The sequence below is a fragment of the Phycodurus eques genome, chromosome 16 (assembly GCF_024500275.1).
Source record: "Phycodurus eques isolate BA_2022a chromosome 16, UOR_Pequ_1.1, whole genome shotgun sequence".
Lineage (NCBI taxonomy): Eukaryota > Metazoa > Chordata > Actinopteri > Syngnathiformes > Syngnathidae > Phycodurus > Phycodurus eques.
Genome location: NC_084540.1, coordinates 8,396,312 through 8,412,424, shown reverse-complemented (window position 1 = coordinate 8,412,424; position 16,113 = coordinate 8,396,312). Strand labels below are relative to the sequence as shown.

At 40.7% G+C, this 16,113-nt stretch overlaps 2 protein-coding genes across 2 annotated transcripts in view; one reads left to right on the top strand and one right to left on the bottom strand.

The window, feature by feature from the left end:
• Nucleotides 1-348, bottom strand: part of LOC133414855 (glutaryl-CoA dehydrogenase, mitochondrial-like) — a 26,224-nt gene extending 25,876 nt beyond the window's left edge. Inside the window, exon 1 of the mRNA XM_061700529.1 lies at nucleotides 162-348. The gene's annotated coding sequence lies outside the window, so the exon portion shown is untranslated. The remainder of the gene's footprint in view (nucleotides 1-161) is intronic.
• Nucleotides 349-4,184: 3,836 nt separating this feature from the next.
• The window catches only part of LOC133414768 (choline transporter-like protein 2), a 28,115-nt gene continuing 16,186 nt past the window's right edge, over nucleotides 4,185-16,113 (top strand). Inside the window, exon 1 of the mRNA XM_061700374.1 lies at nucleotides 4,185-4,354. Coding sequence (XP_061556358.1) covers nucleotides 4,327-4,354 — 28 coding nt within the window. The 5' untranslated portion in view covers nucleotides 4,185-4,326. The remainder of the gene's footprint in view (nucleotides 4,355-16,113) is intronic.

Sequence of the window (16,113 nt, the reverse complement as noted above, 5' to 3'; positions counted from 1 at the left end):
ACACAGACTGTATGTTATTGTTGCTATTAGCTAACAACGCTAGCTCGTAGCTTTCGTGTCATCTAGAGAGATAGTGTTTCTCAATAAAAAAAATGATTGCATGCTTAGGTGGTTAGAACATAAGTAAAATATGAAGTAAGTTATGCTCAGGATAAATTTACCTGTCTTCAGAAGAAAATCGCTTGTCCCTTTACGGTACTTGGGTTTCACAGCGTAGCCAGTGACGTCATTGCGTACGGGACGTTACACTATGTTGTCGTGGCTAAGCTTGTTTAGTTTTTTCATCACGAAATGAGATAGTTTTGGTGTTTAATTTGCGGATTCGCCGGTAGTGTATGACAGACAAAAAAATGTATAGTCTCTTTTTTATTTTTTTTACATGAGCGTTGGTTACGTCAATGACTGCAGTTTATCCTGTTTGGCTCATGTGCGGGGGGCGGTGGGGCGAGACAAAATGGTCACGTGCCATTAAAGTTTAACCACACAAAAACAAAACAACTGTACTGCTGTACTGTACTTTACATTGTGTATGTGCAGTGATGTCAGTCAACCATATGTTGTACATTTGGGAGTAATAACAAACTGCTTCCTTTGTTTTGGATTTGGATGAGATAATTGTACCAAATAATGGCCTAGTTGATATTTTGAATTTGTATTGTTGGAAGTTGAAGTCGGTCCTGAAAATAATTTATCAAGTTTACAAGATTACATTTAGCATCACAGTGGACAAGAGGATGGAATGTCTGCAGCCTCATAGTTTTTACGATTGGGGTTCAAATACAGGCTTAGGGCTTCCTGTGTAGTGTTTGCATGTTAACCTGTACTTGCATGTTTTGTTTTTGGATACACATTCCTTTAACATGCATATCAAGATAACTTGAACACTGATACTTGTCCATAGGTATGAATGTGAGTGCCTATGGTTGTTTGTCTATATGTCACCTGCAACTGGCTGGCGAACAGTCCATTGTATACCCTGTCTCTCACCCAAAGTCATCTGAAATTGGCCCCAGCTCACCCGTGACGCTAATGAGGACAAGCGGTATAGAAAATGGATAGGTGGACAATTGTTTTGTAAAATTATATTGATTCACAACATACAATAAATACGTGTAACCATATTAAAATATTTGTGAGACGAAGCCTCTTTCAAACTGATGTTGTGTTTAAAATGCAACCAAAAGCAAGAGGAGAAAATGGCAAAATTGTGATGGTTTCATTTGGTTCATGATGATATTCTCCACTTGTATCTTAATTGTGCCCTATAATAATTTCCTCCCCAATTTTAGAAGTGGAACCTCTAAAGTTGAACACTCCTAAAGTTGTACAATTTGAAATACACATTATGTCAGCATATTAAGATAGACCTCGACATACTGTATCTCACGATACATCATTTCAGTGAGCATCAGAGGATACATGTTTTTTGCAAGACTCATTTTAAAATAAGAGCCAGTTTCATCACAAGTTTTTAGGTGAGGAAGCATGAGAGAAGAAGAAGATACAGAGGAATTTTGTATATGTGAAGTAATCTGACTCAAATTCAAAGCAGAGTTAACATCTTAACATCCATACACATTTTCACCTGTTATTAAATTCATGGCAGAGATTTTACATTTGATATTCTAAAATGGTTAACTTTTTTGTACACTGTTTTGTGAATACTGTATTAAAAATAGATTTGTGAGGCGCATTTTCCACCTTTGTCATGACAGTTGAGTGTTTTATTGTTTTTAACATCATCTCTTTATTTGCAGTATAGGACTTATTTTCACACTCATGACAATTAAAATGTTACTTTGCAGTCTACTGTTATTTCAGGTGTTATGACGGTGAGTTTGAGCCTTAGGTTTTCATTACTACTAGTTTAATTCAATTCAATATATTGCTCACAGTAGGAAGGACCACGTGGTGGTAGTGCACATACAGTACAGTTCTGAGGTTAAGGGTTCAAATCTCAGCTCTGGTCTTCTTGTGTGAAGTATGTATGTTCTCTCACCTGTGTGTAAGATTTCTCTAGGTACTCTGGCTTCCTCCCACATGCCATCCATCCTTCCATTTTTATCCCACAGATCCTGGTCAGTGTTGCAGTGAGCTGGAGCCTTCCCAGCCGACTTTGGACAAAAGTCAGATGATCACCTGGATTGGTTGCCTACAGTCAATCACAGGGAACATAGAGACAGACAACCATTCACATCATCCTTGAGTGAGGACTGACTCACCCACGCGGCCTGTACAGATGTCAGGCAAATGCACCACTACACCATCAATGACCCAAAAACAAACACGCTAAAGTTATTTGAAGACTCAAAATTGTCAACAGGGGCGAATCTCAGTGTGAAATGTTTTTTTTGGTCTATTTGTCTTGCAATAGGCTGGTGACCAGTCCAGGGATTAGCCTGCCTTTCACTCAGAGTTAGATGGGAGAGGGAACAAGCGCTATGGAAAGAATGGATGCATGGATGGTTGCTGCTCGCAGCTTCTTGCATGCTATATAGGGCTTGCTATGATGGAATGAACTGACCAATGTGTGTAGTCTTTGATTTGTTGCAGTTGCTATGGGAATTCCAGTTTGTAATTATACAATTCTACCTTAAACTCAATAACTGTAACTAAATACAATTAATGTAACACTCATAGGTTTATTGTTGTATTTTTGAACTGTTCATCCATCCACTCATTTTCTACGGCTTCTCTTCTTTCAGGTTCCTGGCTGAGATTGAATGAGAACAGGGGTACACCCTTTTTACAACTGCTCATAATCAGTGATGGGAAGATTACTTTGGAAATGTAGTTGGTTACAGTTACAAGTTACATTGTTGAAAATTCAATAGTAGCGTAACTGTTTAAATTACGTTCTCAAAGTAATATAACTAATGACGTTTGATTACATTTTGATTCGTTTTTTTTAATTTTGAATGACTGCATCAACAGAACCCTTGGATATTTTCTATTTTAAAAAAGTGTACCAAAAGCATAGATAATTATTTTGGAATGAAGCACATTTGTTCTTCTCACAAATAATAAACTGATAACAAAACATGATGAAATTGAAATACATAATACAAATTGTTTTTGTTTTTCGTATATGTACAGCATGTGGGAAAAAAATACCATACCTTGTTGACCTAATGACAAATGTGCACAATTTAGACAATAGCGCTTCATATGACAACCCAGATAAATTAATGTTCTATAAAAAGTCAAAAAATTATAAAGATGAAACTATTCAAACTCAATGTTCTTTTTATGTGTTCAAAAGGGTAACTATAATTGTAACTTTTTTAAAATCTCAAGGGTTTGGTGGCGCTTTGAGGTCATATTTTGGACAAATGTCACCTTTCAGACTACAGAAGAATGACACATGACCAGAGAGAGCCAATCACAAGCGTCGGTTTTAGATGGGGGGAAGTGATATGAAAGAAATCTCAGCTTTTGCGGCTATTGTTTCAATTTCATGGACATTTCCAAAAGCAACTGTAACTTAATTACAGATTTTCTCCCAGTAAAAAAATGGAATGTACATTTTGCCACTCAATTATGCAATCTCGTTACATGTAGTCACTCCCAGACACTGGTCATAATACATCACATTCCCAATTTTACCTTGCATTCAATGTGGTTGTCCCAATGTTGCTTAAATAGCACAATTGCATATGCAATTGCAAGAGCTATATAGCTCTTCCACTTCTGCAGGCTGTTGTGACTCAAGAGTGCAGAACGAACCCATAGAAGGCATGCGTCTACATTACAAATGAATAGTTTGCATTTATAATTAATGTTGTTTGTGCCTTCATGGGCCAATAAAACATGCATGTCACTACTTTGAGGGTGGGGCCATTTTGGGTGTCTGATTACTGTTGGTTTGCGAACAGCTAAAACTAAAATAAATCTATTTACTGCGTGTTCTCGATCGTCGTTTATCCATGCTCTTGAGTGATGGCATCAAAAAATCATTTGTAAGAATATGTCTTCGTAAATGGGAATTTCAAAGAAATGTCAGCCGTAATACGGTAGCTCGAACCATTTGTGCTTCTGCCACTTAACGGTATTGTTATGAAGAAGCAAAACACCATTACGTGCTGCTTCTTGTCAGTTATTCGTCGAGCGTCACGCCAATCAAGTGTGTACTGTGTTGTTATTGGTTAGCATTGTTCTTGGAGGAATACCCCTTTAAAGATAGTAGGGTACTCAGGATTTTGGAGCGGACTTTTACCCTGTGTTCAAATGGACACAAGTAATTGACGAGTACCACTCCCATGCTTGGAAATACACGCAAGTCGTCGCCTATGAGCCGTTTTGTGTGACGGGAAACATTCAGATACCATGGAATTGGAAGAGAAACCAAAATACGGTAACTTCATTATTTTGGGCGCTGCTGTAGATGTTCCTCATTTGATAGCCAGGACAATGCGAGTTTACATGTCAGCTACTCCAAACAAAGCCACATCCAATTGCGTAATTCTTCCAAAATAACGCAAATAAATCAACACGTTTAATGGGATTTAAATCCATGCGTTCGATTTTTACTTCTGCGAGCTAGCTGGCAACAGCGGACCACTTTCACTCGTGCCACCCTGCTTTGTAATTGTGCAAATGCAATGATTGTAAACTAGTACTTACAGTATAAGATTGGAACTTAGCCACTATTTTTTTTAAACAATACGTACACAAAGTTTTAAAGTGTGCTGGTGGTGTGCCTTCCGTGTTGTGGGGCTCAGTGTCCTATACAATATCCTTTGCTTGTCCAGTTGCTGCCACATACCACACATTGGTATGGCAGGCAATTTAGCTGACGTCCAGCTTTTTACAGGGTGTAGCACAGTTTATTAAAAATACCTTTAACATAGGGAGAAGGTCTCTCTCTCTCTCTCTCTCTCTCTCTCTCTCTTTTTAGCTAGCTGTTTTCTGCTCTAGGGTTCCAGTTCTTGTGTTGTTTTAGTGTCATTTAGTGTATAATCTTATGTATAATCTTCTGTAATTATACCTGTCATTCCGAGAAATACACGTATATCAATATACAGCACTGTGTGTTATCACATACAGATACAGATGCATAAGTAAGAGGTTCATGTTGTGTCATCCATTTCCACAATGGTTCAATGAAATGGCTCTACTGTGTGCATGTGTGTGTTTAGTATTTAATTACCAAAATATATCGGGACATATCACGGGTTCAGATACTACTGTACAGAGCCCTACGACCCATAGGGAGAGACATAATTAGCAGTGGTGATTTGTCTGCAAACTCCTTGGAAGAAGTGACTGTGTTTTGAGTCATGCTTGAAAATCTTGTGGTCCAAGACAACCATTTCATCATATTAGTGTATCACAGTGTCCTGTTCTCCTTGCGCCGGCTATGATGACTATGATTACATTGGCACTCGCATTATTCAGACATTTATTTGATGAAGGAAATACTCTGAATAAAAGCCTGTGTCATGTAGATGCATTTTTTAAATATATTGACCAAATTAAGGTCATTCTGATAGTAACCAAAAACTAGCGAAAATGTAGTTTCCAAGTCCTTAGTTTAGTCATGCGTAGTTTTTAACAGCATTTTGCAACAGTTCAGTGGTATGCAAACTACTTATCATCATCTGGTCTGTTCCACTGCTGTACCATATCCTATCTAAAAATGTGTAATGTTAGTCCAAGAATTAAAAGGACAAATAAAGAACACATACTAAGTTGCTCAGGGTGCTTTCACGCTTAAAGTTTGCCTTCTCTGGTCCAAGTCAATTCATTGGTTTGTAAACTTGGTCGACTTCCCTTCAGCTTCTTTTCGAACTCCCACAATAAAACCAGCCAATTGATCTGTAATACATACTGTACGTGCTAAACCGATGTGTTTGGCATGTCAGCAATCTCATCTGTTTACACTGTAGTGTAGTTGCATCATTATGGTGTAGTTTAGACACTTGGTTCTGATTAGGGTTGGATTGTGCCCAAGTTTGTATGGATTGTTTTGGTCTGCACCCTCGGTGAAAATATACTATTAATTAAAATGGACAAACGGGTGCTAGTATAGAAGTGCTAGTTATGCTTGTGTTTTCAAGGGAATAGCAATTATGAAGTTTTGAATGAAGGCATCACTCATAAACTCTCTAACATGCAAACACCACAATCAGTATGCAGTCTAAATTTAGATGAATTTCACATGAAAGCGCAAAAGAACATTCAGATGAAAGAGCAAACAGACATTCAAATGAAAGAGCAAAAAGGGCATTTAAAGGACCTATAGCGTCCAGATGTCTTATTTTTGCTCAAGAAGATGAAACTGTCATTTCCAATAATATATTAATCTGTTTTGGAGCAATCAGTAAATAACTAATTGCCCTTGGAAAACACATTTTTCATTGCCAAAATTGATACGCCGCCATGTCGTGATCCATGATACGCCGCTCAGTCGCTGACATCAGGTGTGATGTCAGCGACTGAGCTGGAGACCAACTTTGCTGCATTGCTGGTGTGGACAAAGGAATGGTCTATACTAAAAAGTGGTAGTATATACTCATATTTTATATAGCGTTGTTGTTGGGTGGTATTCTCCCACTTCCAAAATCACAACTTTTCAGGAAAAAAAACAACCACATGACATCTTGCTTGAGTTTCCAAACAACGTTTCATTCAATTTCATATTGCGTTGCATGAGGATAAGCGGTTCCGCAAATGGATAGATGGATGGATGGATTACGGTGTCATGGATTAAAATGGCATGAACATGCTGCCGGTGCCGGCGCCAGCCATTCTCATTGCAAGCTTCGCTCAAGCCAAGCTATAGTATAGCATTGCACACTACATCATCTCAACAGTAACCTAAAATTATTTTAAATCGCTAATTTAATATCCTAAAAAAAATCGCTATTTTATTACAGTGTCATTGATTAAAATGGTACAAGCATGGCGCCAGTCAGCCGTACCCATCAAAGTATGCTGTGGTTGCACAAACCTTTCAAAGCAAATGCCTGTGTTCATAGGCAGTGGAACAACTTTTAGGCTACATTCACACTGGAGGGCATGATAACCAATTTGGATTTTTTTGTTAAATCCGATCTTTTTATGCAGTGGTTGACTTTACAAAAACAAATGTGGCTTCTATTGTGGACGGAACACGCCTGTGACGTCACATGCATGTGCACAAAACCGGATGTCACATTGCACATGCGCACAACTTAGAGGAAGCGTGGTTACGGAAGTATAGTAAATGTGGCCCCTCGCAGAGGTCTCATTATGACGTATTAGTGGCCATTCCAAGGATTTTGTGCAACCGAAGCCAACATTTTATTGTACTTGTCAGTTCTAAAGCATATTCTTTTCGCTACTGACTGGTTTCTGCTTCTTTGTCCGCCATTGCCGTCTCGCGGCATCTCTGTTTTGTCGAACAATTGTGATCTTTGTCACCTTTTGATGATATAGCAGCTGAAATAGGTATTTAACACATCACCATTTTTCTTACAAAATATACTTTAAAAAATAATAAAGCTGGTAGAATGGCCCAGCCAATCACCTGACTTGAATCCAATCGAAAATCTATGGAGAGAACTGAAACTCAAGGTCCATAAAAGAAGCCCATGGAACCTTCAAGATTTGAAGACTGCTTGTGTGGAGGAATGGGCCAAAATCACACCAGAGCAATGCATACGACTAGTTTATCCATACAGGAGGCGTCTTGAAGCTGTCATTCCAAACAAAGGCTTTTATACAAAGTGTTACATAAAAAATACCAGTTGGCGTGTTCAATACCTTTTCCCTGTGTCATTTCACATTATTACACACAACTTAATTCTGATCTTATTTGTTCTACTTTCTTTGTCTGTATGGATTACTTGGGTTGTTCCCAACATCTGGTGACATTTCCATGTCAGTAGCCCCCTTGGAAATATATTGACGAGTTAAATACGGATTTCAGCCGTTGTATATAAATTCATATGCGCGCCTTGTGAGTGTCCATATTGCACTTGCGTTGGACACATATCCGATTTATATCCACATATGAAAGAGTCCATGGTCGCATATGAAAAAATTGGAACTGTACTATTCATGTTGACATGAAAAAAAAAAAAATCTGATCCATGTCACATTGGGCTAAAAAATGAGAATTGACCTGCAGTGTGAACATAACCTTCGAGTGGGGGAGGCACAGTACTTTTTAACGCTGCCTTCGCTCCTGTGGGCAAAGGGGTTATCGAAATTTTCCGTTCCTGGAAAGGGGTGTTTTCCTTTCTGGAAAAGGGGCATATCGCACACATAGGGGCACATCACGTAAAAAGCAGAGGGGCACGTGCCCTTATTGACCCCCACCCAGTTCCGCCGCCTCTGCCTGTGTTACGTCATCTTCCCCAAACTCTTTTTCAAAGGTGACCAATGCAATCAATACAACATTGAGCTGACAAAAGCCGTGTATACAGGCGGGAAATTAATCTGCACACACTTATCATGCGCTACCTTGCTTCTTCAACGATGCATTACAGCGATTGATTTTAACAATGCAAGCCTACTCAAATGTATCTGACCGCACTATTTTTACTTATTTAAAAAAAAAAAAAAAAAAAAACACATCCAGACTTTCAATATGGGCGACGATTAGACCATAGAACACATGGTTTAATGAGGAAATGTCCTCGTCCTGCGCTCCTGATGTCACGTGGCTGCGTGTCATTTTCGACCAAAATGTGGCTGCCAAAATCTGGCTGAAAATCAAATATGCCATCAGAAAAGAAGCCTAAAATTAGTACTGAGTCTATTTTGGGGGGGATTTGTTTTTTCTGCAGATATTGCTTTTAAGTCCAGAACTATGGAATAGGTGCCAATGTTCACAGCATTAAAGTCAGGGTGTCTTGTGTGTGGAGTGCTAGGTGTGTGTTGTAACCGATAGCAGCTCTTATATGAATGTGCATTCTGTACTGCACGTGGGAAGAAAGCACATGAAATGCATCAGTGACAATGTCATCCTTGATCCCATACAACAGCATTACAATATTAACAGCTACATTGGATAGGTTTAATGTCACATAAAATAACTATTCTGGGAATTTTAAGAACTACTGGTCAAGAAATAGTTAAAATAGACAATAAAATAAAAAGGAATTTCAAGATTTAATGTAAGTGTAGGAGCTTCAGGGGTTCGAGTAATTTTGGGTGTTCGAATATAATTACTTTTTTTTTGTCCCTTTCCAAAGTCAGAAAGTCAGCACAAATACTGGCCAGTTTTTACACTCAAATGGAAAACTATAAACATGCTCCCCTTAATGTTGAACAAATCTGGACCACTGAGAAAGCTTTTCATTGGTTCTGAGCTATGGACTTCACATGATGTAGTAATTTCAGGCCTAGTTGTAACTCAAAAACCAACAACCCACAATGACAGGATCTGAAGCAGCCATGCCCTGCTGTAGATGAGCTGTAATTAGAAGCCATATATAGAAGAGTGCTTTGAAACATAATTCAAATTTTCTCTGACCTTCCTTCCTGTCCTGTTTGTTGAAGCCTGAACAAGCAGCAGATTTGGGCTTTTTTTTTTTGTAGTTTGGTGAGTTTCAGTACCACTTTTTCCCCACTGATCACAAACAGCAAAGAATCTCTTCATAATGGTAGCCACCTGTTTCTACTTTAATGTGATTGCTCCTAGTCTTAACAACCCAGACAGATCACATCATTTGAGTTTGCGAACTGGGGTTCTTGCCAACTGGCTAAGCGTGACAGTTACAGTATGTGCTATTAAGGTCAGTAATTTAGATGTTAAAAGTACAAGTAGTCTTTTCTAAAGCCCATTACTCCATATTACTTTCATAATACAGATGTACAGATTTGACTTTTATTGCAATTTGATTGCTGTATTATGTTCTTTCAGTTTGCTAGACAATGAGATGGGAATTAATAAAGGCCTTTACATTTGTTTGGAGTTCGTATTATATATTGTCAAATCATCTAATAAAATAATATTGTTCAAGTCAAATCAATGATGAAATATAATGCAAACCATCTACAGATAGTTTTTCTGTGATGTTATAAGCCGCCATGTTGGAGGTCGACGCATTTTTTTTTGCTTATTGAGCATTTGAATCCAGAATCCCCCTAATCTCTAATCTCAACCGCCAAGATGGCGGACAAACAAATACTGTCCATGTTATTGAACACTATCTATACAGTTCCATTGTGATGCTATTTCAATGTAAACAGAAGATAGACCAAACTTTTCTGAGATCAGTTTGGTCTTACGTATGAGGATGAGGATTCAGATTTTTGAAGGTTGTTAATTTGAAAATGAAGTATTAGTAGGATAGTAATACTATTTAAAAAATACTATTAAAGAGACTCCTGTTGCGTTACAGATGTTAAGGCTATCATCATTGTGGTGTTTTCTTGGCGAGAGCCTGTAATAAAAGATATGTGGGACACAGGAATGGAAGACAGCAGCTGTAACCTTGAGATGTTATACACATTTGCCTACAATTCAGTCAGTCTATACTTTAAAAGATAACACCTCAATTTCTGCCTAATCCCGATGACTTGTCTTACTTTGGTAACACTACTACCAGCTTTTGAGGTGAATACCAAACACATTTTGACCCCTGCCCAGCCAACATTGGGCCCTCCCATAGATAGATAGATAGAGATAGAAGATAAATTTGTCAATGTAAACATGGAAAACTTCTTTTTTTTCTAACAGAGTAATGTAATGATGCAAAAATGAGTGCACACGAATGCAAGTCTAGCAAAGCTTAATTTTGGATAAGGGGGTGTACTCATGTACATTCAACACTACACAACCCCAATTACAATTAAGTTGGGATGTTCTGTTAAACATAAATAAAAGCAGACAACAATGATTTGCAAATCATGTTCAACCTATATTTAATTGAATACACAACAAAGACCAGATATTTAATGTTCAAACTGATAAACATTATTGTTTTGAGCAAATAATCATTAACTTGGAATTTTATGGCTGCAACACCTTCCAAAAAAGCTGGGACAGGTGGCAAAAAAAACTGAGAAAGTTGAGGAATGCTCATCAAACACCTGTTAGGAACATCCCACAGGTGAACAGGCTAATTGGGAACAGGTGGGTGCTATGATTGGGTATAAAAGGAGCTTCCCTGAATTGCTCAGTCATCCACAAGCAAAGATGGGCCGAGGTTCACCTCTTTGTGAACAAGTGTGTGAGAAAATAGTCGAATAGTTTAAGGACAATGTTCCTCAATGTACAATTGCAAGGAATTTAGGGATTTCATCCTCTACGGTCCATAATATCATCAAAAAGTTCAGAGAAGCTGGAGAAATCACTACACGTAAGTGGCAAGGCCGAAAACAAACATTGAATGCCGTTACCTTCGATCCGTCAGGCGGCACTGCATCAAAAACCGACATCAATCTGTAAAGGATAGCACCACATGGGCTTAGGAACACTTCAGAAAACCAATGTCAGTAAATACAGTTCGGCGCTACATCCGTAAGTGCAACTTGAAACTCTACTATGCAAAGCAAAAGCCATTTATCAACAACACCCAGAAACGCCTCCGCCTTCTCTGGGCCCGGGCTCATCAAAGATGGACTGATGCATGGGTAACTTACACATCTGTGAAGGCCCCATTAATGCTGAAAGGTACATACAGGTTTTGGAGAAACATATGCTGCCATCCAAGCAACGTCTTTTTCATGGACGCCCCTGCTTATTTCAGCAAGACAATGCCAAACCACATTCTGCATGTGTTACAACAGCGTGGCTTTGTAGTAAAAGAGTGCGGGTACTAGACTGGCCTGCCTGCAGTCCAGACCTTTCTCCCATTGAAAATGTGTGGCGCATTTTGAAGCGTAAAATACGACAACGGAGACCCCGGACTGTTGAACAGCTGAAGCTGTACATCAAGTGAGAATAGGAAATAATTCCACCTACAAAGCTTCAACAGTTAGTGTCCTCAGTTCCCAAACGTTTATTGAATGTTGTTAAAAGAAAAGGTGATGTAACACAGTGGTAAACCTGACCCTGTCCCAGCTTTTGTGGAACGTGTTGCAGCCATAAAATTCTAAGTTAATGATTATATGGTAAAAACAATAAAGTATCAGTTTGAACATTAAATATCTTGTCTTTGTGGTGTATTCAATTAAATATAGGCCGAACATGATTTGCAAATCATTGTGTTCTGTTTTTATTTACATTTAACACAACGTCTCAACTTCATTGGAAATGGGTTGTAGATAGATCATAATACTGCCCCCACAGGCATGTACAGTAGGCACTAAGCAGGATGGGATCTGGACCACAAGAATATTTTTTTTCCATCGCTGCAGAGTTCAATATTTATACTTTTTATCAACCTAAAGCCTTTCCCCCGGACTAGCCACAGTGTTTTTGTCTCAAGGATACACAGGTGTTAAAGCCCAATCAACTGTGTTCACTTTGGTGTAGGGAAATTAATAATGTTACTGTTGATTTATTTTTTTTTTTTAACCAATTTGACTGCACCTGATGATGTTTGTGCCAAATACCCAAGTCAAAGATGGTTCATTACAACCAGAATTTTGTTTGTTTTGTTTGGTTTGATTATGTTTTTGTTGTAGGACAATAGTTAGACCCTTAAACAAGATAAGTCTTCTGCCACATTTGTGCCACACTAGTTCAGCATAATTGGCCAGTTGACAGTACAACATAGACGGTTAACCACTGCGGTGCAAACAATTTAACATATTTGCTTGTTTGAATCCGGGCAGTGATTTTTTTTGCATGGAAGATAAACATGTGGAGTGAAGGTAAATAGACCTTTTGTTCAATCTCTGCTGACAGCCTGACATGGTCAAACACAAGTTTAATTAATAAATGTTTTACTCGACGGTACTTTTATTAATACTATTGATTCCACCTTTGTGTTTCCCCCCCATGAGGCGGCAGTAGGTTCATTCATGGGTTTGAGCCCCAATACGGACAAAAATTTAAAAATGGCAACTAGTTGTTCGAAGATCTTAAGATCTTAAGATAGCGCCTACCAGTGTGGTCGCCTCGGTAACGCGCTCTCTCGTATTGTTTTTGTTTTTGTGTTTTTCGTTCGTCTTTGGAGACATTACACGACACACTTACACAAGGGGAGACTTGCTAACCATCAAGGAGGCTACTCCGGACTTTCTTTCACCAACTTTCGCAAATCCGCTCAGTTTTTTCCCTGAGTTACTTACCGGGGCGGCGTCCGCGGTTTTCGCCACATGGAGGCGGAAGCGGCGCCACAGAGGGAAGAGAGCAGGCATCCAAGTGAAACTCCGCTAGAGAGGACACAGATTGGCGTTCCCATCGATCCACCTCGCGGATGTATGCTCCCTACCCAATAAAATGGACGAGCTTCATCTTCTGTTAAAGACCAGTAAAGACTTCGGACGTTCCGCCGCCATGTGCTTTACGGAGACTTGGCTTTGCAACGCTGTACCCGATGGCGCCGTCATGCTTCCCGGCTTCCATATTCATCGAGCAGACCGCGACATGGAATCATCAGGGAAAACAAAGGGTGGCGGGATATGCTTCTATATTAACGAAAAATGGTGTACAGACGTCACGGAGCTCAGCACACACTGCAGCCCGCATTTGGAGTCGCTGTTTTTGAACTGTAAGCCATTCTACTCGCCACGTGAGTTCACATCATTCATCCTGGCTGGCGTGTACATCCCGCCTCAAGCTAACACGAACGTCGCACTGCTAACGCTCGCCGAACAAGTCAACAACATTGAAAAAAAACACCCGGACTCACCCCTCATTATTCTCGGGGACTTTAACAAAGCTAAACTCAACCACGAACTCCCTAAATACAAGCAGCACATCGACTGTCCCACCAGGGAAAATAACATTTTGGACCACTGCAATACTACGCTAAAAAACGCATACCGTGCTATACCTCGTGCAGTCCTGGGCTCGTCTGATCACTGCTTAATTCACGTAATACCGACGTACAGGCAATAACTTAAATGCGCAAAGCCTACAGTGAAAACAGTGAAAAAGTGGACCAATGAAGCAAAGATGGAACTTCAAAGCTGCTTAGACTGCACAGACTGGAGTGTCTTTGAAAATCCAGCTGGCAGCCTGGATGACTGTACGGACACTGTAACATCCTATATCAGTTTCTGTGTGCGTACCAACAAAGTCATTTCGCACATTCAACAACAACAAGCCGTGGTTCACTGCTAAACTTAAGTAGCTTCGCCAAGCTAAGGAGGACGCATATCAGAGCGGGGACAGGGCCCTGTATAATCAAGCTAGAAACCAGCTAACTATAGAAATTAACATTGCAAAGAGGAGCTATGCAGCAAAGTTGGAAAAACAGTTTAGCACTAACAACAACAAAATCAGTCTGGCATGCATTCCAATAGCTGACTAATTACAAGCGACGATCCCCCCAAGCTGAGAACAATAGCACACTAGCCAACGACTTGAATACCTTCTACTGCAGATATGAAAAGGACACTTTCAGACCCACCCATCCGGCCGCACCACCGACCACAATCACACCACCAACTTCTGCGTTAACCATCCGCGAACAGGATGTGAGACGCATCTTCAAACAACAAAAGATTAACAAAGCTTTGTCCCCATGTGTCCCCATCCTGCCTCAAACTGTGCATGCCAGTCTTCACTCAGATCGTCAATAGATCTCTGGAACTGTGCGAAGTACCATCCTGTTTCAAACGCTCCACCATCATTCCAGTCCCCAAGAAACCTGCAATCTCGGGTCTAAATGACTACAGGCCTGTCGCCTTGACATCTGTGGTCATGAAGTCCTTTGAACGTCTCGTGCTGTATCACCTCAAGAGCGTCATAGGTCCCCTGCTGCACCCCCTGCAGTTTGCCTACCGAGCGAACAGGTCTGCGGATGATGCAGTCAACATGGGACTGCACTTCATCCTAGAACACCTTGACAGTGCAGGGACCTACGCGAGGATCCTGTTCGTGGACTTCAGCTCAGCGTTCAACACCATCATCCCTGAACTCCTTTCATCCAAGCTTCTCCAGCTCAGCGTCTCACCTGCCATCTGCCAGTGGATTTACAGCTTTCTGACGTGCAGGACACAGCAGGTCAGGCTGGGGGATGCCACCACATCCACACGCAGCATCAGCACTGGGGCGCCCCAAGGTTGTGTCCTCTCTCCGCTGCTCTTCTCTCTCTACACGAACGACTGCACCCTCAGCGCACCCGACTGTCAAACTCCTGAAGTTTGCAGATGACACCACTGTCATCGGCCTCATCAAGGACAGTGACGAGTCTGCATATCGACAGGAAATGGAGCGGCTGGAGCTGTGGTGCAGCCGACACAACGTGGAGCTGAACACGCTCAAGACTTTAGAGATGATCGTGGACTTCAGGATGCATCCTTCGCCATAGCTGCCCCTCACGTTGTCCAGCTACCTTGTGTCAACCGTCGAGACCTTCAAGTTCCTGGGAATTACAGTCTCTCAGGACCTGAACTGGGCGACCAACATCAACTCCGTCCTCAAAAAGGCCCAGCAGAGGATGTACGTCCTGCGGCTTCTGAGTAAGCACGGCCTGCCACAGGAGCTGCTGAGGCAGTTCTACACAGCGGTCATCGAATCAGTCCTGTGTTCTGGTTTGGTGCTGCTACAAAAAAGGACAAACTCCGACTGCAACGGACAATCAAAACTGCTGAAAGGATTGTCGGTACCCCCCTACCCACCCTTGAGGACTTGCACGCTGCCAGAACTAAGACAAGAGTGTGCAACATCCTCTCTGACCCTCCACATCCCAGTCACCAGCTCTTCCAGCTCCTTCCCTCAGGTAGGCTCTACCGATCAATGCAAACTAGAACTAGCAGACATTCCAACAGCTTCTTCCCTCTTGCGATCAACTTCTTAAACACCTAACCTACAATTCCATTTCAACATGCTGGCAATTGTTTGACTTGAGTTCGTTGTCACATTTCTGTGGGGCCAATTATATATTACTCGTGCACTCACTGTAGTTGTCTCGCCACGTTGCACTATTTGCATATCTGTTGTTGACCAATACTGGCGACTCATGCCAGAGTAGCATCTGCTCCATTTGCACACGGATTGAGGAGTATCTGCAACATTTGCACAACCAACATTGTCCCAGATTATCACACTACTCGTCACTT